Source organism: Podarcis raffonei, chromosome 8 (assembly GCF_027172205.1).
Source record: "Podarcis raffonei isolate rPodRaf1 chromosome 8, rPodRaf1.pri, whole genome shotgun sequence".
NCBI lineage: Eukaryota > Metazoa > Chordata > Lepidosauria > Squamata > Lacertidae > Podarcis > Podarcis raffonei.
This window is the reverse complement of record NC_070609.1, coordinates 36,109,174-36,133,291: the sequence shown is the minus strand read 5'-3', so window position 1 is coordinate 36,133,291 and position 24,118 is coordinate 36,109,174. Positions and strand designations below refer to the sequence as shown.

Below are 24,118 nucleotides of genomic sequence, written 5' to 3'. Positions count from 1 at the left end.
TGGAGGACACCAAGTTGGGGAAGGCTGCTCTACACTTATGGGCCTTTTGTCCCACCCCCTGACTAGCAAAATCAGACTTGTGCAGAATAGAAATAAACAAACTTGTTCAGTTGCACAATTTTATATTCCAGTGGCAGATGCTTTCCCCCCTTACTATAAAATTTATTCCAGTGAGACATAGTTGTGTATTCTCTTATTGTACCTTATATAAATATGTATTTCATTACTAATCTGTTATTCATTGGTTTGTGGCTTATTTTGCATGTTTTATTGAGGGACCTCCTCCTTTGGTTTCAAAGTTGGCAAACATGAGCTCAACTGAGCATAAGAGACCAGCAGCTGCATGTGCTTGCTAAACTTTGGACCACATTACACATGTGGCCTTGTGGAGGTTTCATTTCACTCCTCCTTCATAGACAAGTGTGACTTTGCCCTATCAATAATTCACTGCAGGCTAGTAGGCAAGTTTTCTTTTTATAAAGGCTGGCTCCTCTTTTCCTGTGACACACAGAACTCACAGAACTCTGCAAAAACTGCTGGCAAAACTACTCCATGTCTTGCTCTTTTTTGGGGGGTGATATTCATCTCTTAAGTTTCTCTTACTTTTGGCAGCGGTCTTCGATCACTTATTGAACATTTGTCCTGGTTGCATAAGGCTTGTGGCCAGTTAGACAACTACAGCTACTTCTGGAAGCTTTCAAACCTTGGCTAGAGATCTGCTGGGAACTGCTTAAAGACCCCAGTGTGTGTATTGATCTGTAGTATTTTATAACAAAGTACAGCTACAAATGCATCTTGAATACCATTATGTGAACACAGATTACAAAATAGCACTGGAAATGCAGTGTGTGCATAGGGAATGGGTGTTTGAATGCCACTTTAGTTAGGTCTGTCAGGCATTGGTTCCAGTTCCACCTAGGGACTCAGCTAGTAAAGGTAAAGGGACCCCTGACCATTAGGTCCAGTCGTGGCTGACTCTGGGGTTGCGGCGTTCATCTTGCTTTATTGGTCGAGGGAGCCGGTGTACAGCTTCCGGGTCATGTGGCCAGCATGACTAAGCTTCTTCTGGCGAACCAGAGCAGCGCACGGAAACGCCGTTTACCTTCCCGCGGGAGCGGTACCTATTTATTTCCTACACTTTGATGTGCTTTCGAACTGCTAGGTTGGCAGGAGCAGGGACCGAGCAACGGGAGCTCACCCTGTCGCGGGGATTCGAACCACCGACCTTCTGATCAGCAAGTCCTAGGCTCTGTGGTTTAACCGACAGCGCCACCCACATCCCATCTGGGACTCAGCTATACAGCTGCAAATAAAACGTTTTCAGTGTGTTTTAAGTGCAATATACAATGTGACACTAGATGGTGATGGTGAGCCTTATGGAAAATTCAATGCATTTTTTTAAAAAAGCATTTTCAGCATGGCTTTTATATGTGTGTAGATTCCACCCTAGTGTTAGTCTCCCTGCCTTCCGCCCAATGGGCCTCCACTAGTTGTAAACCAGGATAACTCTCCAGCAACTTATGAGGTAGTGCTGCTGAACAGTTGAAGCCAGCACAGAGGCAGCCTTCCTCAGCTTGGTTGTCCAGTGGAAAACCCACAGAGCTCAGGTCCTAGAGCAGCATCCCAGAGAGCCCAATGATCTGGAACAACCCCAGAGCAGGTTTGGCCTCTGCACCAAGTGCCAGGCATGTGTCTGCAGGAATGCCTCCTTTCCTCACTTTTTCTTCTTCCACAGGAATGGTGTTTTGTGGTGGCAAGGTATGGCAGGCTTGGCTGATCAGGGGATGCAGAAGAGGGTGACTAGTATTCTTCATGTAGTCCAATATTGTCTTCTTTGATCAGCAGCAGCAACCCCCCAGGGTCAGGTCTTTTCCATCACCTGCCTGCCAACTCCTCCTCCTTATGGGAGATGCTTCCAGTGATTAAATCTGGGACCATCTTGTTCTGCCTCTAAGCCCTGCTCGCTCTCCCATGGCCTGGCAGGGCAGCAGGAGCTGAGGTCAGTGCAACAACTCAAAATTCAGAAGTGAACAATACCTCCTGGTTGCCTTGTGTGATATTCCTGCTATTCTTTTCAAGGGAAGGCTCAGAGAAGTGAAGATATGTCTGTGGGCCGAGTTGGGAGGAGCTCTCCAGCTGCTGGCAGATGTTCCTTTATGCCTCTGCCTCCAAGCCGTGTTTATTGGACGTGCAGTAACTCTTTGCACAATGGAGGAGGCATCTTTTGCTTCCCTGGATGCAGGCAATATTTCACAACGTGTGACTTGGGTTTCTCAGATGATAGTGGTTTTCAAAAGAACCAAAAAAGAGCCACAATAGGCCATTTTCTCTTTCCTCGGCCCCCCACTCTTCTGTGTCATCTCCGTTCCCAGGCAGGTTCTTCGACATATCATTTATGAAAACTAAGGAAATAAATAAATAAGCCAACCCTTCATTGTTTTAACCCTACAGATCCACAATGTGGATCTGAACTACCTAAAATACCTTTAAAACACTTTAAAACATTCATAACAATTCTAAAAAACAACTTATGGTCATCTCACCGCCCCCTCACAGGCCAAGTGTGATGTATGGGCAGAATTAATTACCTGTCAACAATCACCTGGCATCATAATAACCATGGAGACATTTGTTTTGGCTTTAGGGGTCTTCAGAAGCCCTGTTCAAAGCACTTTGACCTGCACTTTGAACAGAGTTTTTGAAGATCCAACAATCAGCTGATTTTGGGGGGGGGGGTTGTGTGTGGCATTGCCAGAACGGCCCTATGGACCATATAGGGAGTCCTGGGTCCAGAGGCTCCCCACCCCTGACTTATAATCCTCCATCTCCTCAGTCATTCAATTTGGATTTCTCATGTGTCACACCTGGATCTTAATACTGAATGGCAGATCTCTATGGAGTGCTTTGCTGGCTCATAATCTTGCCTTCCTGGAAATGAGAGAGGGATCCTGCACATGTAGGAAGAAGTGTGCTCTCCACACATTCAGTAACATTGATTGGGCTTCTATTGACTTCATACCTCTATGCAAAGCTTTTTCTTACATTTATATCCAAGTTTTGTTACTTCATGGAACCTAGCATCCCATCCAGGCACTGAGCAGAGCTAAACACACTTAAGTTCAGCAAGGCAGTGGTCTCTTCCTCTGGGACCTAGTAGCACCATCTCTTCCAATAGCAAATTTGCGTAGTGAGTACTGACAGGGATTGTAGCCAAAATCGGGCCACTGAGAAACAAGAGGGAGCTGTCAACATGCTTTGGGGGATCCTGGGTTTGGCAGAAATACAAAAAATTAAAAACCTAGGAAGCAACACTTTTCCCACACCTCCAGAAAGTTGCCCAGAGAAGCCCAAGCATGCTCAGTAGCCATGGAATGTTGGCTAGCAAAGTAAAATGGGGAGATCCTTCTTGCCAGACCTCAGAAATGAGATTTTAAGAGGGGATCTGATATATGACTAGTGTTGTTGCACATCGCCCCAATCTCTGAGCTGTGTGAAATTCCAGGGGTCCCAGGCGCTTACCCAAGGTTTAGTTTCCTCAGAATTAGGGACAGTGAAACCTGCGGTGTCTTTATGATATTTGGTTTATTTAGAATTGCCTTTTAATATATATATATTACATATTTTATTGATTGTTTAAAAAGAAAAACACAAACATAACAAAAAGAAAGAAAAACAAAGAATCAGAAACTGTAAACCATAGAGTGTCATTGCACTCTATGCACTCGTTGAACTCTAAAGCACAGTTGCTTTTTCAAAAGCTGCAAAAATAGCTTAGCCAGCCCCCTGGAACTACCATCAATGCTTTTTACCTTTTTCCATGTTTCCTCCTCAAACAATTCTTGCTGAGAGTGACAGAACATAATCAGCTCCTGTCATTCCCAAGGGGACTTGCTCCATTGTAATTCCAAGTGTAATTCCTAGCTGCTTTAGGCTGCGGGCACCTCTAAGAGGTGGGCTCTGGATCCATTTCAGAGTCATGTTGTGCCCAGACTGAATCAGGCAAATCTGAGTTTGACAGATTCTCCCCACCCTCATCTCTAGTTAAGCAACAATGTACACATGCAATATTAAAACCAGTTAATCTGTTCCCTAATATCAGAAACATCCCATTACATTCCTCTTGAGAGGTGATATAGCCATTACAGATCAGGGAGAGAGAAAAAGCCTTTATTTTCTGTTTGACAAAGTTCTCCCGGTGCAGGTGCTGCTTATAGATGTGTTCTTTGCTCTGCCAGTTTGCTGCATTTCCTCAACTTCCTCAACTGAACTTCTCCTTAACTCTGCAGTCCTTTCACGGATATCTTGGTCATCTCCATCCCCTTCCTTCCCCCTTTCACAGCCTTTGCTTGTCTGTGGTTTGCATTCTGGGAATGGACCTCAGATCACATCTCTCTGCAAGGTCCTGGAGCTGGTGAAGTTATGGCCCGAGGGGAGTGGCTTGTCCAAAATTTGCTGCTGCTAAATCGCATCCGAGGCCTCCGCCTTCACTTGCTTACAAGCTAGCAGAGGAAACAAGCCACGTTCATTTTCCAGTGGTCTGAACATCTGAAAGCAGCAGCACACTCCACAGAGTGCGGGTGAGTTGTCAACATTTGCCCTCCACACCCATTTTCAGCTCTGATAGATTTGAATCTTTTTGCACAGTGATGTGTATTTTGATCAAGTGTTTGATGTAGAATTTCCTTTTCCTGCTTCAGGAAGCCATTTGTATAGGCCAGGAAATGTTTTTTGGGTTTTTTTAATGACATGCTAATGCACCTTACAGTGAGGCTGACATGGGAGAAGAACGCCACGCAAAAGAAACAAATTAAAATCATCGTGGTGGGACCTAACTCTCCTTGAGGACTCTGTTGGACGTAAGTGCTTTATCATGGCCAAATCAGGCCATCATATTCTCCGGGTGTCTTTCTACACCCCAGGCACTGCACTTTCTTTCTTTTTTAAGCAAGTCTCCTGCCCCCTTAGAAAGAAAGTTATGAAACAAAATGTGCAGGTACCCTTTTAAGTCATTTCTGTGAAATGAACAGGCCTGCCTACTCCCACCTCTGTTTGTAGCAAGCAAGTGAAGTCAGAGCTGTGATTGATAAATTAGTTGTTTGGTTCTGCTGTTTCGCCATCCCCTTTAATGCACTTTTCCTGCTTCTGTCTTATTTTCTATGCAAAATTATCGTGTGAAAATACAATCATGGGAAAAACTTCACCATGACTGTATTCTCTCTGATTTTGCATTATGTCATCCTCCCATGGCAGTCATTTTGTGACTGGTGTGCCCCCCTCCGAACTCTCTCAACATTTAAGAAGTGCCCCCTGGTCCAAAATAGTTGGCAACCCCTGCTGTACTAATACTGGTCCCTAGTAAATCCATTTTCCTATTTTTGCTTTGGGGGAATATGTTCAGGTTCTCTTTTAGAAGTTGTGTTTGAGTGTCCCGGCATATACCAGAATATTTCAGGTTTCAGCCTTGTTCCCAGTCTGGAGTTAACCTCCTGAGGTTGAGTGTGTGCGCATGCATCTTTGATTCACAGAGTTGAAAGGGATTCCAAATGTTATAGGTGGCTATCCAGCTTCTCCTTTAAAAATCCCTAACATCTGGAGGCAGTATTTCCCACTCTTGAACATCTTATACCACCAGGAAATTCTTCCTAATGTTTAGCCCAAATACTCTTTCTTGTAATTTGTTCCATAGAATCATAGAATTGTAGAGTTGGGATGGATCCTCAGGGTCATCTAGTCTAACCCCTGTGATGCAGCAATCCATCTTAAGCATCCCTGACAGATGGCCATCCAATCTCTACTTAGAAACCTCCAATGAAAGAGAGCCTACCACCTTCTGAGGTAATCCATTCCACTGGTGAATGGCTCTTACTATCGGAAAACTCTTCCTGGTGTTTAGTCAGAATCTCCTTTCTTGTCATTTGAATCCATGGTTCAGACCCTCCCCTCTGGAGAAAAGAAGTTTGCTCCATCTTCCATGTGACATCCCTTCAGATAGTTGAAAATGGCAATCATATCACCTCTCAATCTCTTCTTTTCTAGTTGGTTCTGGTCTTATTATTCTTTGGAGCAACAAATTTGCTTCATCATGTTGGCAAGACCCCTTCAGATGTGTGAAGATGGCTCTCATTTTGCCTCTAAATTGCCTCTTCACCAGGCTAAGCATAACCAACTCCTCCAACCTTTCCACATAGGCCTCCACAATTCTACTTTCTTTGCATCCCAGGTTTTTGGAGGTCTGGACCACTTCTGGCTTTTGAGGCCCCTAGCCATAATAAATGCAGCCACAGAAAACTGAAGGCACATTAAGGTGAAATAAGGCACACACACACAAAAAGAAATAAAGGAAAAAGTGAGTCATAATTCTTTTCTTTTTTTTAACAAATGCATTTCAAGTCTTTTTTCTGTGAAATGCAGTTATTAATGGGGAAAGCTCGCTTTCGTACAACGTCACAGTTGAGGTTAAGCATATGACAAAATCTGTATCAGTTAACAAAAAAAAGTGTGGTTTTTTTTACTAGATTGCATCTCTTATTTGCTTAGATTTGCAGTTCTGAGCTGAGAATGTGTGTCACAATTTGATCTACTGTGGATAAAAGCAAGTTCTGGAACTTATCAAATGCCACAATGTCCCTTTTGAGCCCGAGTCCCTGCACCATGCTAATGTTGCCTTCCTCGTGTCATGTTTGTGGGCACCTTGATGCTAGAACATAGGCACACCACTGTCCACACAGGGACACAAAAATTCCATTGTGTAGATTTCTTACCTCCCACCCCCTTAGCACAACTGCATGCCCAGGCACAATATGTGCTTGATTGTTTAAGTATTAGGCTTATAGGCTGCTCTATCCGAAGGCCCCAATTTGGTTTTCACACATTTATAAGCTTTCTTCTTTCGTTTTCTTTATCCTGCCCAAACCGGCTTCAAATGCCTTTTTTCAGGTCCCTTGCAATTTGGGTTTCCTCTGAATGGTTTAATTTGACGGACAGTGACTCTTCCAAGATCCTTTTTACCCAGGGTCTACAGTTTCTGGCTGGCCATGTTGGCCAAGCCAAAAAATAAAGTCACCAACATCCAGGTTGCCAAGTCACCCAGCTTTTCCTGAGGGGAAGGCCTGAGAGGCTAGGAGTGGGCGATGTTGGGCACCATTCCCCTAAGGTGCACAGGATGCTCTCAGGCAGGAAGTATCCAGCACTCTGAAGAGGCAAGACTAGTAGAGAGGAGGGTTGCCAGTTTAGCCATGCGTGGCTAGGGCTTTCCATATTTGCCATGCAGTTGCCAAACAGCCCCCATCCTTCCTTCCAGCTTCAGAGCTGGAGGTGGGGAAGGGATTTGCCAAGCAGCTGCTTGAATGATCCTGCTCTCCTCTGTGGCTTCAGAGTCAGGAGGCTGGTTGGCCACTTTCCCTTCTCACTAGGTGATGGTGCCATCCCCGCCATGGCAAGTGTAATTGTTGAAGGCCGCTTTTTAACTACAGGAGCAGCCTTTAAACTTTTCAGATGCGGGGCCCACTGGTAGCCCAAACATGCATTTGCAGACCCAGTTTTTAATTTTTTCGCCATATATTTAATGTTATTTGTCATATTTTATCCTGTTTTAAATGCAGCCCAGATGAGTCTGGAAAGGGGGTTTCTTCTTCTTCTTGTCTTGCACCTTCCAAATACACAAATGTGCCCGTAACCTTACTCTACCTCATTTCAGTTTCCTCTTCACGTTGTAAACAGCTCCCAGCCATTTGTGGTGTTTGGGGACCTGCGCTACTTTTCCAGCAATACAGAGATGGGCACAAGATTTTGCCTTTTTCTCTTTGCATGTGCAGCTTTTATGGACCAGATACCAGGTAGGAAAGATGTCTTATTAGGGGCTAGGAGGTGGGCAATCCTGATTTCCTAAGAGGGAATTGTGTGTCAGGGAGACCCAGGGGTGCCACACTTCATTTTTTCCATATGGCATAGCCATCAAATTAACATCCTTCTGTATTTTCCTCATGGTTCTCCCATGAGGAAAGGTGAGAGCTTTGGGGACTTTTAAGTTAAGAGAAAAGGGGAGTAAGAGGCAACATGATAGGTGTGTATAAGATGATGCATAGAGAAAGGGGAGAGTGGGAAGTTTTTCCTCCCTCTCTCATCATGCTTCAACCTGTGGACATCCAATGAAGCTGATTGTTGAAAGAGTCAGGACACAGAAAAGGAAGTCCTTCACATAGTGCACAGTTAAACTCACTCCCAGAGCATGCAGGGATGGCCACAAATTTGGCTGGCTTTAAAAGAGGATGAGACAAATTAATGGAGAAGCCTATCAATGGCTACTAGCCATGATGGCTATGCTCTGCCTCTGAATAGCAGTTGCTGGAAACCACAGGAGGAGAGAGGGCTCTTGTGCTCAAATCCTGCTTGCAGGTTTTCCAAGGGCATCTGGTTGGCCACTGTGAGAACAGGATGCTGGACTAGGTGTGACACTGGCCTGATCCAGCAGGTTCTTCTTATGTCCTTATGGAATCCTAATTTTCCAAGGTCCACATTTATGTGTCCCTTCTCCCTGTGCATGGTGTGGGACTCACTGGTCTGTGTTGTTGCTGGAGGTGATGTGGGCACTCTTTGATTCGTTCATGGTGGGAGTATGTGCTGTTTCCTCTATACTGATGGCCTGTCTTTCCCTCGCTGTTGCTAAGGGGCAGCACCCAGCGGGAAAGCAACCAGGCTACCCTTGGATCTTGGCGCGAAGAGTGATGTGGAGAAAGCCATGAGAATATTTGAGAGGCACCTGAAAGAAGGATGTGTCTCTGAAAGGAAGGAGCTGACGAGGTAAGTTTCAATCTCAGATACCAATGTTTCTTTTCCTCAGCAAATGCAGTGGGAAAGTCCTAACTCCACCCAGACACAACCCAGATCCCATCTGCATGATACATTGAAAGCAGTATTGTACCACAGTCATGACTTCCCCCAGAGAATCCTGGGTATTGTAGTTTGTTAAGAATGCTGAGAATGTTAGGCCATCTCTATTCCTCTCAGACAGCTACAATTTCCAAAGTGCCCTGAGAAGAAATGGGGTTGGGGGTTAAACGACTCTGAGGAGGAGGGAAAACATGACCGGCACCTTAAGCTCTTTTGAGGAAAGGTGTAAGAGGAATGTAATGAGATAAGTATGTAAATAATCCTCAGAATCTGTGGCATTGAGGCCCTTGGCAGCTCTGTGTTTCCAAGTGCAACCCTTAAGCATTTACACACTTTCTCTCAACAATTCTCCACTTTCAGAGCCAAAGAAAATTTGGAGAAGACCCTGCTGCAAACCAGTCTCCTGACAGAGAATCTCACTGTTGTGCATGACAATATTCAAACATTAATATTCAGGATAAATCTTAGCGATTTCAGAGGACTGAATGTCAGCAGCGACAGCTTAATGGTTAGTATTTCCCCCCTATCTTCACACCCTGCTGCTGATTCTTGCTATCTAGAATGAATACCCAGCAGAGGCACACAGAGTGGTAGACATGCTTTGAAAATGCACCAAGTTTTGACTGGGGCTGTGAACACACTAACCCACCTGTAGCGCAAAGACACAGTTTTTCCTCAATCCAGACTCAAGCATGCTCAACCTCAGTGTGCAATCCTGCTGCCCACAGTGCTAGGTGTGGTTATGTGATACGTGCTTGAAAATCCTCCCCTTGGTTAGATTGCCCCTGTCTTTCCCTCCCTGCCCATCCCCCAGGCGGAGAAGGAAGACGGAAGTGGCAATTGCAATCTTGGTACATATATGTCTACAATGTCTCTGGGCAGGTGTGGATGGGCTCCCATTGCTGGAACCACCTATATTTGTGTTCAAATGGCTGATTTTAAGGAAAGGGGTCAGGACTAGCCCAGGGCATTTTGCTGCTAGAGGCAAAAGCCCCTGCACAGTCCCTCACCTCCTGCTCCTTGCTACCACCTGGCACCCAACACTTGCCACTGCTGGGTGCTCAACACTGCTGCTCAGTGCGTATCACTTCCTGGTCCTCGACTCTGGCAGCACGCTCATGGGCAGCAGTGGCCTCCTCTACTCACTCCCAGTGGTGTAGCATGGGTTGCCAGCCCCCAAGGCTGTGCAGAGGTGGGGACAGTGGGTGGGAGAAAAATGTGGGATGTAAATGCAATTTTTTAAAAAATGCATTGGAAGGTGGTGGACTCTCCTTCCTTGGAGGGAAATGGACAGAGTACACATGTGCATTCAACTGCCTATCAGCGTCCGCATGACCCAAGAGATCACAGCCATATAGATAAGAAAAGAAGAGACATTCCGTTGTCTGGAAAGGTCACTTCCTGATTTGCATGGAGAAGTCGTTTTCAACAGAGCCTAGTGATGGAAGCGCACAGCTGTATTGAGGCAGCTCCCGGGGGTTGAAATTTTGCACCCCTTAACCATTTTATGCCTGGAGCAACCACTCCTGTGCCCCCCTTGCTACACCACCGCTCCTTCCTTCCTTCCTTCCTTCCTTCCTTCGAACTCTACATTTCTATGATTCTGCTCTATTAATATTCTCCTGCATTATTTTCCATTGTCCTGGCTGGCTTCCTTTCTGCATGGCTCTTGGTATGCCAGGAATGCGAATATGTTCACAAAACCATGCAGAGAAGAACTTCAGTGAAAGGTCAAAGTTGGCCCTGTTTGCTTTCAGTTGGATGCCATTCCCAACCGCGGAGAACATTGTCTGGCTTTGACAGCCTCCAAACAGATTGATTTTAAGAATATTTGAGCAAGTGATTTGCTCTGGGCTTTTCTTCAAATGCTCCTTTTGGAAGTGAAATGAGACCCCGGTGATGTGTTGCTATTATTTCACAGCTTCCCTTCACGTACGTTCCTTGCTCATTGGATGATGACCCTCCAGCATGACTGCTCTGTCACTTTTTCATTAACCTGGCCTCCAGAATGCAGTCCTGGGTATTTGTGTCCTGCAGATCAGGTTCAAGAATGTGGACAAATAGCCTCAGTTTGCAATTAATTAATTAATGGAAAGGGGCCTCATTACATGATCCTCACAGCAACATGCAACGAGAAAAACAGTTGGCTGCTTTTTAAAATTTATTTTATCCATAGATATACCTCGGGAGGTAGTGCACTCTCCTTCATTGGGAGTTTTTAAACAGAGGTTGGATGGCCACATGTCAGGAATTATTTAGCTGTGATTCCTGCATTGCAGGGGGTTAGATGACCCTAGATGACCCTCAGGGAGCCTTCCAACTCTGCAGTTTTATGATTCTATCAGTTGTGATGAGTTTCTACCAGTTATTGAGTGCTTATTTGCCCAGGCATTCCTTGGTCTTCCATGCTAGTTCTAGCAAGCCCCAGTTCCTGTAGTTACAAATTTCTGTTTTCATTGTTCTTACTATTTATTGCAAACTGTTTTGACATTTTTTTTTTTTTTAAATGGAGGGTGGCATATAAATGCTTTTGAATGAAAAATAACACCTTCCAATGTGTACATGTCTGTTTTGCTCTGAGCAGCGCAATACCTCAGTGAAGAACCAAACCCGACATGCCATGCATTTCCCTGCTGAGCTAGCGAAGAGAGCCCAGGGCACAGCTGCAAAGGAGATGCGGCTCACCTGCATTTACCTGAAAACATCTTGCTTCTTCCAGGTAGGCACTCCCTGGAACTTGAGGTTTGGTTAATGGGGTCACGGAGGTGGAGACTGGGCCCAGACAGTGGCCACGTACACTCCGAAAAGGGTCATGGGAAAGCCAGCCTAATTTGTGCTACACTGCGGACATCCACACTTATCGTTTGCCCTGCTCTTTCCAGGCACAGGTTCATGCTTAAAAACTCTGTGTCTGAGGGGATTTTTCTTGTTTTTTGTTTTGCCCCCAGCTTTCCCCTCAAAAACCCGCTCTTCAAAGCTCGTCAGAGCTGACTGAGCTTTAAAGAGTGGATTTTCATGGGGAAAACTCTGGGGCAATAAAACTCTGCTGAGACATGGAACTTTTCAGCTCAGTGGAGGAAAGGTAAGCCAATTCATGTGACTCTTTCTGGCTCATTTTAATGACTCTCTTATCTTACATATCCTTGCCTCTGACCTCTCCTTGTCTACCCTCGGCATCTGAAGATCACCTGCTCTGTCACTGCATTCTCTGGTGCCCTACAAATCCCATCACCACCCGTCAACACAGCTGTGGTCCCGAGTGTGTTGGGGAGGGCTTCCCTGTTGACTCCACCCGTTCTCCCTTGCTGGCTCTTACACAATGTCAACTCTCTCTCTCTTTTTAATCCTTTACATCTCTTCTCAAAAGCCCCCTTCCCACAGAAACTTGGGTGCAACTACTGTCGCCATGCCTTGCTGTGACTAAGGTGGTGTATACATTGTACCTTCACAGCATATTCAAAGCACATTCTTTTCTCTCAGAGCATTCTGGGCACTGTAGTTAACCCTTCGCAGTTACAATTCCCAGCAGCTCTAGCAAACTGCAGTGCCCAGAATTCTCTGAGGGAAAAGAATGTGCTTTAAAGGTTTACAGACAGTGACTATTTTATGCACCTCCAATTCACACCCAATCACCAACACATGGGTCCCTTTGGACCTGGAAGAAGGCAGAATGGGTGGCCTCATGAGTGTATGTACAAAGCCTAGGTTTACTTGAATATCATGGCAGTCATCACAAATGAGTCCCCCTGTTCACCACTGCATCCGTTTCCTCACACTTCCTTTGTTGTCTCCCTGCCACAGATTCCCAGCGGCTTCCCTCCCTTTTCATCTTTTCCATCTGTAAAGGACAGGGGTGGGGAAAGCCAGGTCTGTTGGCAGCAACCACCCTGAGGTGCCTGGAGTGCCTTAAAGCAGTTGTTCCCAATGGAGTGGACTGCTCTGCTGCTGATCAACTCTACTGACTGAACAGGGGAGGGACTGTGAGGAGGGGTGTTTAAAGACTCCCCAGTGATCCCATGCCAAGTCTTTTTCACTTTTTACCTTATAGGACAGAAAGAACCACACCTTGCTGAATGATGACATCTTAGGGGCCACCTTTGGGAATATCAGCATTACTCAACTCATTCAACCGGTGGAGATCAGGTTTTGGCACAACCATACGCTGGTGAGTTGTGCTGTGGCCACAGCTGTCACCCAGTAAGCGTTTATCCTGTGCCGGACTAGTCAGTGTGGTGCCCTCCAGGTTTTGGAATCACAGTACAGCTGGCGCTGTGCTGTGTTTATTGTATGTGTATGTTTTTAATAGAACCCATATGGTGTTTTTAATTCTATTAATGTTTATTTGTTTTTTAATGATAAAAAGGGTGGGGTATTATTATTATTTTTTTGCTATTCTTATTTATTTGTGAGCTGCCTTGAATCCCTGTCAGGGGAAAAGGTGGGTTATAAATAAATCAACAGCAACAACTCCTTGCAATGCAGGAATCAGATTTGTCAGACTCCGCCTACCATCAGTCCCAATAGCCAATTGGCAGGTATGATGAGAACTGCAGGCCAACAGTGCATGGGAGACACCCCATTAGCTGCCCCTGCCTTCCTCTTACCAGCTCCTGAGAGAATAAAGCAAAGCTTTTCTGCAAAAAGCAGTTGGGAGGGCAGTGAGGCTGCAGCTCCAACACTGCAGCAAAGCAGAGGGGAACCTTCAGCCAGGCTTCCCCACTTGGCCTGTGAGGCTGTTTTGATCCTGCCATGCCCACTTACCCTGTACCTGACATCAAATGTGGGGCAGCTAAAGATGTGGCTGGCCTAAAAGGGGGATTTGAAGGCACCAACAACTGGGGGGGGGGGTCTGCAAAGCCCTGTGCACAGCATAACATGCCTGACCCCCAAAGCTACATTGTTCTACCGTACAAGACGGCTAATTCAGGAAGATGCTATATTCTGCACCCACAGTTGGAGGCAGCAATGCTTCTGGATTCTAGAGGCTGGAAACTGCTCTTGTGCTCAGGTGCTGCTTGTGGACTTCGTATAGGCACCTGGTTCATCACTATAAGAACAGGGTGCTTGATTAGATGGGCTACTGGCCTGATCCAGCAGGCTCCTTATGTTCCAGTGTTCTTTACCTGGATGATCAAGCCGTGATCTCCGGTTGCGCTTCACCAATAGTGTCGTATTTCTATAAATCCTCTAGTCCTTAATAATTTCTGAGGAGGGGCAGTTTTGCAGAGGAAGCCCTTCGGCAGAGGAAGGCGCATGCTTCTGGTTTCTCCCTTTTTACATTCCAATGTAGGACATGAGGAACACAGGAGGAAGCTTAAGTCGGTTGCTGTGCAAAGCACAGGCCATGGTTGCGTATCCCTATATTTTAGCTGTGAAGAGGGGGCAATCATCATCATCATCATCATCATCATTAGCACTGTCTGACTGAGAAGGGCAGGGATTGTGTTGCTGGGCATCACCATCTGCTTGACAAGCCCTCTTCAGTTGCACTGAAGGAATTCTGCCCTAGAGGTAGGAAAGCATTTTCATCAACTTGTCTCTGTTCCATTCTAGGCCAATGCCAGTGTGGCCTGTGTTTTTTGGCTGGAAGGAACAGGTAAGGCCAGAATTTGCCTCTTATTCATCTTTTCCCCTTCCTATTTCCACGCCAGTGGTTTACAAACTAACAAAAGCAGAATATAAGCAAGGGAAAGGAACAAATGCAAGTATTTTTTTTTTAAAAAAAAGCTGTGATACTGTGGCTGTGATAATCCTGAATGGAACAGTTCACAGGATTGGAGGCATCAGCCTTAATTAGGACCAAATTAGAGGAGACTCCGTTCACACAATTAGCCAATGTGTGAATGGTTTTTTCCCCCAAAACAACAACAACAGCAACAACATGGGGAGATGAAGGTGGGGCACTTTAATCCTTTGCCCCTTGCACTGACCCTGATTTGGATTAACCCCCCCCCCCATTGTTTTGAAACGAAACCTCTCATTTGTGCCAATGGAAACGCCCTCTTTCCCCAATGCAAATAGCAGGCATGGGGTGCCTGACCTCTGAATTAGGACCACAGTAGGGGACAAAGCCCTCCTCTCCTTTCTGCTAGGGACCTTCTATGGATCCTACACACATGTGCCCCTCCTTCACTGCCTGCTGCCTGCTTTTTAAAAAAGTATGCATGCAATTGCTTGTTATGTCAGTGGCCCCTTGTCTAGTTTGGCCCTTGTTCCTGCTGCTTTCTGAGTGTGGTTGGGTTTCTCCCCTTTGGCAGAAGAGGGCAGCATGGGGAGCTGGAGCCAGGAAGGCTGCACAACTAACATCAGCTGGGAGGGCATGGTTCTGTGCCAGTGCAACCACCTCACCTACTTTGCTGTCCTTGTGGTAAGTGCAGGGCTCTCTGGTGGCCCAGGTCTTCTCTCTGGGCTGCAACACTTCAGGCAGCTGATGTGGGGTTGGTGGGGGAGCAGAGACAGGCTCCCAGGACTGAACTTTCCTCCATGAAAAAATGTCTCTTGCACCTAGAAAACTAGCTTGTTGGGGGGAATACATATCCGTTTCATCTGAATCCCTTCTGTTTTTGTCTTTGCATCCTCTTCCTTCTCTGCTTGTTTAGCAAATCTCCCCAACCACTCTGGATGAATCTCTGCTGGCTCCTCTGACCTATATCACCAACATAGGCTGCAGTATCTCTGCTTTTGCATGCCTGCTCACTATCATTTTCTACATTTTATCCCGGTAAGTACAGTGCTCCTTCAGTCAATACCTAAGAAAGTTGCTTCCTGGATTAAAGGCAGGCAATTTTTTTTTAATAAGATCTGATAGTGGTTTAGGAATGCATTTTGGTTCCTGTGGTATAAACGCTTCTGTCAAATATGTAGTGCAGGTTTTTGAAGCATTGCAAATACCTGCAGCACCTGTCTGACCTGACGCAAGAGGGGATGACTGTAAGCACCATGAGTAATGGTTGCTCCTTCAAACCTCTGAAAAACTATTGCCTGCTTCCAGCCCCAGACTATGAAGAATAAAATTACAGTGGTACCTCGGGTTAAGTACTTAATTCGTTCTGGAGGTCCGTTCTTAACCTGAAACTGTTCTTAACCTGAAGCACCACTTTAGCTAATGGGGCCTCCTGCTGCTGTTGTGCCACAGGAGCACGATTTCTGTTCTCATCCTGAAGCAAAGTTCTTAACCTGAGGTATTATTTCTGGGTTAGCGGAGTCTGTAACCTGAAGCGTATGTAACCTGAAGCATATGTAACCCGAGGTACCACTGTATAGTTGTTTGGGGTTCTTCTATGCCGGTTTTGGTAGTGTGGGATTTCATAGCTGTTTTGAAAACTCCAGCATCTCTTCATAAAACGATTCTGTTAACAAATTTATGGATACGTGATTGATAAAAACATTCCTCTTTGAAAATATTCTCCCAGCTTCTGCTTGCCACTAGGGGTAGCTGTTGCTCCATTGAAAGCATTTGCATAACATTTTTACACATAATTTGTTGTTGGCATCGGTCTGTCTCCAGAGTCAGTGGAGTGCGCCTCTGGGGGGTGAAGTCAAACTACTGAGTTAGCAGCACTGAAGTGACCTCCTTGGGGCACAAGCCTAGGCAATGTGTATGGAGGTCCTGGGCTGCCCAGATGACAAGACCCTCCTGTTGGCTTTGCTGATGCAGTCCAAAGGAAAGCAGAGCAATACATTTGGCACCAGCTTGGTTGCAGGAGTTGCTGGAAGGAGACATACAAGGCGCCATCCAACCATCTTAGGGACTCCACTCTAGATTTGTGTAGATGGTTCCCCTCATATATATGCAAACACTCTCTTTTTTAAATTTTTGTTTATTACATTTATATCCCACCCTTCCTCCCAAAGGAAGGAGACCTTGATCAAGACCTGGTCTGCAGATTCCCCCTTCTGTATTTAACTCACCCCATGAGATCTAGTAACTTGACCTTTTTTAAAAAACTGAAATCCTTACAATTTTAAGACTGCAATCATATGCACACGTACCCGAGAGTAGGTCTCATTGAACTCAATGGGATTTGCTTCTCAGGAGATACACCTTGCATTCTGCTGTAAAGGATGCAAAGATCTCATGCCTAAAGCCACTTCCACAGCCTTGAGATCCCATTAAGTACTGGAAAGAGTATACCAGCACAGTGTCTGCCCTGTCTTTTACTGAGTCAGCAAAACTCTCCAGTTTGTATTCCATTTTAATACCTTTTGCAGGAAAATCCAGCATGATTCCACAACAAAGATCCACATGAACCTTCTGGGAGCCCTCTTCCTTCTCAATGTGTCCTTCCTGGGCAGCAGCTTCCCAGCATCAGCCAGCCTTTCGTGGCCGTGCACAGCCACAGCCGCTTTCCTCCATTACTCTCTGCTCTGCTGCCTGACCTGGATGGCCATCGAAGGCTTCCACCTCTACCTGCTCGTGATCCGAGTCTACAACTCATACATCATGCGCTACCTCCTTAAACTGTGTTCAGTTGGCTGGGGTGAGGATCAATATGATTCCCCCCCCCCCCGTTATATCTTTTTAATAACCATCTCTGGTATGCTTACAACTCTACAGTTCTGTGATTCTGTGAATAGCAAACGAAACATTAAAACAGCAATGTGTGCGAACTTCCCCCATAATATACACCAGGCTTCCTCAACCTCAACCCTCCAGATGTTTTGAGACTACAATTCCCATCATCCCTGACTACTGGTCCTGCTAGCTAGGGATCATGGGAGTTGTAGGACAAAAACATCTGGAGGGCTGAGGTTGAGGAAGCCTGATATACACACTTGTATTTGCCTATTTTGGTTGGCAGACTGGATCACAAAATTCAAAGAAGTGCAAATTTCGAAGTCTTGCTGTGTTTCAGCTTGTGTGTTGCTTCAGGAAGTGTGAATTAGGTAGGTTTGCAGAAACATGAGAACCTATGAATTTCTGCCCTGTGCTTCCCTGAAGGTAAAATCTGGGCATGACCTTCTGCTTTGCATTCGACTGAAGCGTCTAGGCCTGCACTGGGCAGCCCGTTTCTTGTTTAAGGTGGCAGCTTGAGGACGGAAATCTATGCCACACCTACAAGGAAGATTCAGCATTTTAGCCTAGAATACACTTTTTGAATGTCTTTTGTCCTAAAACACACTTAAAAATAGAGAGAAAAACCACATTTTAACCTCAAATATGGATTTTGGTGTATTGTTTGAGCCAAGAACTGCCTCATAAAATTCAGAGAAGTGTGAAAACTGAGGGATAACTGTGTATTAGTCTGGAAAGTGTGGATCAGGTTGGCTGAGTTAACTCCTTCATCCTTGGTTTACCCAGAGATACTCTGGCATATAACTCCTCCATCCTGACTTAGCTGGCAACCAGCTGGCTGAAATGAGCCTAGCAGATTTTAAGCCGGCACAATTACCAACCCTGCTACAACATACAATGTTGCCAGATTCTGCATAGCAGTGTTCAAAATTCGTCGGATGATGACCTGAGCCACAAACTAGATTTCGTGAACACTCACATCAGAGTGCTCTCTAAATTGACAGCTGTAGTCTTTTATATACTAACCTTTCATGTTCTTCCACATCTGTTTAATGCTCCTAACCCTTCTTTTAGATTCTTTTAGATTCTTATCATCTTTTAAATATACCTTCTGTTTTAATACATTTTAGCCTTCCAAAAAATATGACAGATTCTAAATGACTATACCCCACCCTACTTATGCTAGTCTATGACCATAATAAAGTTTTGATTGATTGAGCCGGCACAAATGTTCTGTGGGTGTAGCAGGGGCATGGCCAGAGGGGTGGGAGACTTAGGCTGGATCCTAAGCCCATTCATCTCGGCCACATGACATAGCAACCCCATGTAAGTTAAACCAGCAGAAAGGGTGGTGTAACCCAAACACTATTTTCAACCATCCAGCATTAGGCCTGCTTCTGAGCAGAGTTTGGATCTGGTGTAACTTTAGGCTGGTTTAACTTACATTGGCCTTGAGCATCTCTTGTGGCTTCGGACATTGAAATGACATTATTTATTCCAGGCATAGGCTGTGTGGCAGGCAATCTGGATAGGCTTGAGCTTTGTAGAACATGCAACGAGTGTGCCTTTTATCTTGTATGTGTGGTTGTGCTTAGGACCGCAGTGCTCATGAATCTTCTTTGTACCTTTACCACTGTGCATTCTTGGATCCAACAGGGTTCCCTGGCTTAGCAGTGGTGATCATCTTCCTGAGCAACAGCCAAATTTATGGCCGTTATGGTATCAAAACCAGCTCTGCTCACCGCAACAGTACCATGTGAGTTTTTTTTTGGGGGGGGGAACCAATGGTCTTAGTAGCAAATTATTTCATCGTGTGGGTATTGATTTATGTAGTGCCATCAGTGAGTGGGACACTTTATTTCAGGGGTCAGCAAACTTTTTCAGCAGGAGGCTGGTCCACTGTCCCTCAGACCTTGTGGGGGGGGCAGACTATATTTTGAAAAATATATATGAATGAATTCCTATGCCTCACAAATAACCCAAAGATGCATTTTAAATAAAAGGGCACATTCCACTCATGTGACAACACGCTGATTCCCTGACCGTCCACGGGCTGGATTTAGAAGGCGATTGGGCCAGATCTGGCCCCCGGGCCTTAGTTTGCCTACCCATTCTTTATTTACAGGAAGGTAGCCGTGTTGGTCTGCCATAGTCAAAACAAAAAATTTTTTTTCCTTCCAGTAGCACCTTAAAGACCAACTAAGTTAGTTCTTGGTATGAGCTTTCGTGTGCATGCACACTTCTTCATTCTTTATTTAGTAACACCAGGTTTCTGTCTCACAAAGCTTACAATCTGAGAGGAAGTGATGGGGAGAGGGAAGGGAGAAGCAAAAGTGATGGAATTCATGTGAGCAGTCTTATCCTACTTATAGCAGTCTTATCCTACTTGGGGGTTTCCAGATGTTTAGGCTGCTATCAGTCCCAGCCACATAACTAGTGGGGAAATGCAGTTATGGGCACTTAGGCTTAGTTTCACTTGCAGTGCCTCTGTGGTGACCCTCCCCTGCTGCTCTGCCCCCCCTCCAAAGCTCCAGGTTCAGGAGGAGGGCTGGAGCTCATCTACACTTTAGAGCCTCTGTCAGCACCTTCCTCAGTTGTTGCAGTATGTACCTGAACCCACCCCTACAAGAGCTTTGGGGTCTTTTGCTGGAGTTATGACGTCCATCCTTTTATGAATATGTGTCTGCCCTTGACTCTATGCCCTCGAGAAGTTCTTACAAACAAAGGAATAAAGAAAGAACGAATGAAAGTGACAGAATATATAAGTGCTGCTTGTGACGGCAAAATTGCAATTTAAGCAGGCAGCAGATCCCACAGCAACATGCACATACCTTGATCTAAAGAGTGGAAAAATCCCTAACCATTTTCAATGTGGGCCTGGCAATTTTGCCAGAGAACCCATACTAATAGTAAGTTAAGCAATAGTGTTTTGTTTTGTTTCTGTGTGTAGAGAGAGAGAGAGAGAGAGAGAGAGAGAAGAGGATACCTGTCCTTAAGCATATGTGTGTTCGTTCCTTTTGTGTGCTGAATAAAGATCCTAATTCAAACTAGGAGAGCCATGATAGCCAGCTAACTACTGAAAATATGGAGTCTTCGCCCCATCTTCCATTCTACATCATTGTTGCGGCATCCCTTATGGTCCCCTTGAGGCTCTGTGCTCAGTTGTGACTGAATCGGTTGCACTCCCCTAAATCTGCACCCCTACCTGGAGATACTGGGGTTTGAACACAGGACCTTCTGCACTGTGGCCTCCTCCTGTGAGGCCTGTGGGATGCGTTGGGGCTAATCTCCTCTTGTATTCTCTCCCCCCACCCATATGAAAAGAAGAAAGAGAATCTGGAAGTGTCTCATTGAGTTCTCTCCTCCTGCAGGTGCTGGATCACTTCCCCCACAGTGCATTACTTCAACCTGATTTACTGCAGCGGCACCATAGTCTTCAATATAGCTGTCTTGACCTTGGTGGTTTGGAGGCTCAGGCAGCTCCGAGCCAGTCCTCGGCAGCGGAAAGAGCATTCCTATAAGGACATGGTGACGGTTCTTGGGCTGTCTTGCCTCCTGGGTGCCACCTGGGCGTCAGTTTTCATCTCCTTCGGGGTGCTCTCGGTCCCGCAGATCTTCCTGTTCACTGTCCTCAACTCACTTCAAGGTTTGTGAGCTCAGCATGTTGCTGGGAGCCAATGCTTCTCTTCCTTAACGCTTTCCAATTTGCAGCCCCTCCAAGCCTACTGAAGCTGCTCTCTTTGCTCACAGGGCTTTTCATCTGCCTCTGGTACTGCACCTTGAGGTCCCATTCGCAGGACAACATCTCAACGGGCTCTCGTTTATCTCGTTCATCTCAGTGACTGCAGCATTGCATGACTGGCGAAGCCTTGGAACAAAAGGATGCCCAAATTCTGGAAATTTAGTGGGTGTTGCCTTCCAAAAGGGAATCTTCATAGGAGGAGGAAGGAAGGCAAGTATATGCATGTGGTCTAAATCAGGGATTGGGAATCTGTTGCCCTCTAGATGTTGTTGGACTCCAACTCCCATGAGCCTCAGCCAGCATGGCCAATGTCAAGGATGATGGAACTTGTAGCCCAGAAACAGAGAGTGGTCAGTGTGCTGGACAAGGACCTGGGAGAACTGGGGTTCAAATCTCCACTCAGTCATGAAGCTCACTGGATGACTGTGGGCTTAGCCTACCTCACAGGGTTGTTGTGAGAAGAAAATGGGGGAGGAGAAGTAAGTGCACGACCTTGAACTTCTTGCAGGAAAGGTGAGATAAATACACAATCAATCAATAAATACCTGGAGGGTCACAGTTTCTCAATCCCTGATCTAAATCCTACATAGCTGCAGGGGAATCTTGTCTTGGCCCTCACTGTCAGCTGAAGAATTCAGACTCAAAGCTTGGTTTCCACCAAAGAAACTTAAATCAGGGTGGTACAAAATCAAGGCAACAGTTGAAAGGTACAGTAGGTATGCAAAAGGATTAGAAATATGGCTATGCACATGCTTAAGGTGTTGATCCAACAAGTGACATGGCCCCTGCCCCAAGTTTTTGAAGGACGGGGTGGGCACAGTCTTTAGCATGGCAAACAGGTGGAGTCTCAAGACCAGGCAAGCAAACAGGCATTCCTCCAGGTGGCTTGAGCCCATGGGGCAGAAATGACACATCTCTGGTTTGGTGGATGGAGCAGCGGAGGGTCAGGTACAAATCCATCCCCATCCACACTGTGAGAGTAAAAGGATGGTCATTGCATACAGCTGTCATAAGACACCCATCTGGAGGCACCCCATCTCTGCTTCATGACCTTTCTCCTCTTCACCCCTCTCTGAACTGCAATGAACCTATGCACAAATGTCATCTTTTCCAGCAACACAAACTTATTTGCAGAGTGTTGGGGTTGTCTCATGAGTCTGGGCCATTGCACAGGCAAGATGCATCAGAGTCACTGAAGCATTTCCTATCCTCAGAGCTCATTTCTGTAAATTTCTTACCCAATGAAGTTAGTGTTGACATTGTTGAATACATGCTCCTGTGTGCTGGCAGGAAATGTCAAATGGCAGAAAGACGAGATTTTGAAGGCTGATACTCTGCAACCTGGTATGGGGTGCTACTGAAAAATGGTCAACACAGAAAAAACAATGTGTTTGTTTGCTGAATCCCATATTGTACTCACCACATCAGACTTCCACCCTCCAACTTGTAGCATGCTTCTCTCTCTTTGTCCTACCTGTATGTAGGATTTGCAGGCAGGCAGCATCCTTATATAGGACTGGAGAGGGTGGCAAGCCTGAGGCCACCTTGGGAGTTCACAGCAAAGGTGAGATCTGAATGAAGGACATCCTCATTTGCAGCCTGGAGGGCCTGGTCTGACTCTGTATAAGGCAGATTCCTATGTTCCTATAGGAAAGATTTGCCACGATTGCCAAAAAGTAAACCATCTAGCTGAAGGCTGCATTGCAGATAATGTGTAGACTTCAACTTCTGTGCCTACTGTGAGCTGGGCAGTTTTCTTATCTCTGCTTACTTTTATATCCGACTTGACTTCCTTTCATTGCTTGTCTGTTCTATTAGTGATATCAGCAAAAATGTTCTCACTTCAAACTTCCAGTAAAGCAAAACAATTGCTATGTAAGCTGATTTAAAAGGACAAACCTATTTTAGTAACTTCTTGAAATCTTCTTACAATTTTTGTAATCTTCCAGTATATTTGAGGAAGTAACTCTCATGCTCATTGTGTGCCAACTATTGTATAAATGTTTTGCACTTTGTACAATGTTCAGAGCACCAATGGCACAGATGTTCAAGGTGACTCTCCTGACATGCATATCAGAAAAATAAAGTGATGCCGCTGGCATATGTTTCAAATGATTATTTTGTGTTCTGATTTCCACAATATTACCAATGCTTAACACATATCAAAATGTAAAAGGGAACAAATTCCAGTTTGCAAGATGGATGGAATGGAGAAAGAGAGAAAGAGAGAAAGAGAGAAAGGAAGGAAGGAAGGAAGGAAGAATAAAAAGAGGATCTACAGTATGTTCAGAGGATGAGAGTGGTCAGGTAGAAAGAGGGGGGAAGACCTGGTTATTCAGTGATCCACCACTCTCTCTGTCCCCCACAGGGTGGGTGGGTTGGGCAACTCACTTCTGACTGAGATGAAACCACCACCTGCCAACTACATATGGTGTATTCCTGGAATTGTGGAGTTAGCAGCTGGGGCTCCCATCAGAAAGAAGAAGAGAAGTCTCTGGTAGGGCAAAATGTGGCTGCCATGCTTGGACTACACATCCATTCCACTCCCTGGAACTCTCGTCCCCTGGAGACCCACTGAGCACTTTCTCACTCCACTTTCCAGGCTGTTATTTGCAGTGGGCAGAGAGAAGCCGAGTGTGATTTCATTGTGCCAGGCATTCACTACAGCAGCTTTCTCCAGCTTGGTGCCCGCCAAATGTTTTGCACTTAAACTCCCCCCCAGCCCCCAGCCAGCACAACTGTGCTCCCATCAGCTCTCCCAACCAGCGCAGCTGTATAATGACTCTTCCTCTGAAAAGGAAGTCCCAGAAGGTTGCTCTCTCTGTGTTGTTATCATAATTATCATTCACATTTATTCATCATTTTCCACAAGAAGATGTCTCAAAGCAGCTAACAAAGCCATAAAATACAAAGCAACTTAAAGATCAGTTATCAAAACAATTTGATGATCCACTGCCCACTGGTCTTAAATC

The 24,118-nt window shown here is 45.6% G+C and overlaps 1 protein-coding gene across 2 annotated transcripts; it reads left to right on the top strand.

Moving 5' to 3' along the window:
• The first annotated feature begins 1,176 nt into the window (after nt 1-1,176).
• ADGRG5 (adhesion G protein-coupled receptor G5) lies at nt 1,177-21,488 on the top strand. Of its 2 annotated transcripts, XM_053399239.1 has the most exons (15): nt 1,177-4,577; nt 4,766-4,856; nt 6,221-6,346; nt 7,720-7,835; nt 8,667-8,799; nt 9,250-9,397; nt 11,474-11,608; nt 12,938-13,054; nt 14,443-14,485; nt 15,147-15,256; nt 15,489-15,610; nt 17,101-17,369; nt 19,061-19,160; nt 20,776-21,050; nt 21,155-21,488. In XM_053399239.1, exons 4-15 carry the CDS (start codon nt 7,775-7,777, stop codon nt 21,244-21,246), a joined length of 1,605 nt encoding a protein of 534 aa, XP_053255214.1. In that variant the 5' UTR covers nt 1,177-4,577; nt 4,766-4,856; nt 6,221-6,346; nt 7,720-7,774; the 3' UTR covers nt 21,247-21,488. The 2 variants fall into 2 exon arrangements, with proteins under 2 accessions (XP_053255214.1, XP_053255215.1); XM_053399240.1 differs by having other exon boundaries at nt 4,766-6,346.
• The last annotated feature ends 2,630 nt before the right edge of the window (nt 21,489-24,118 follow it).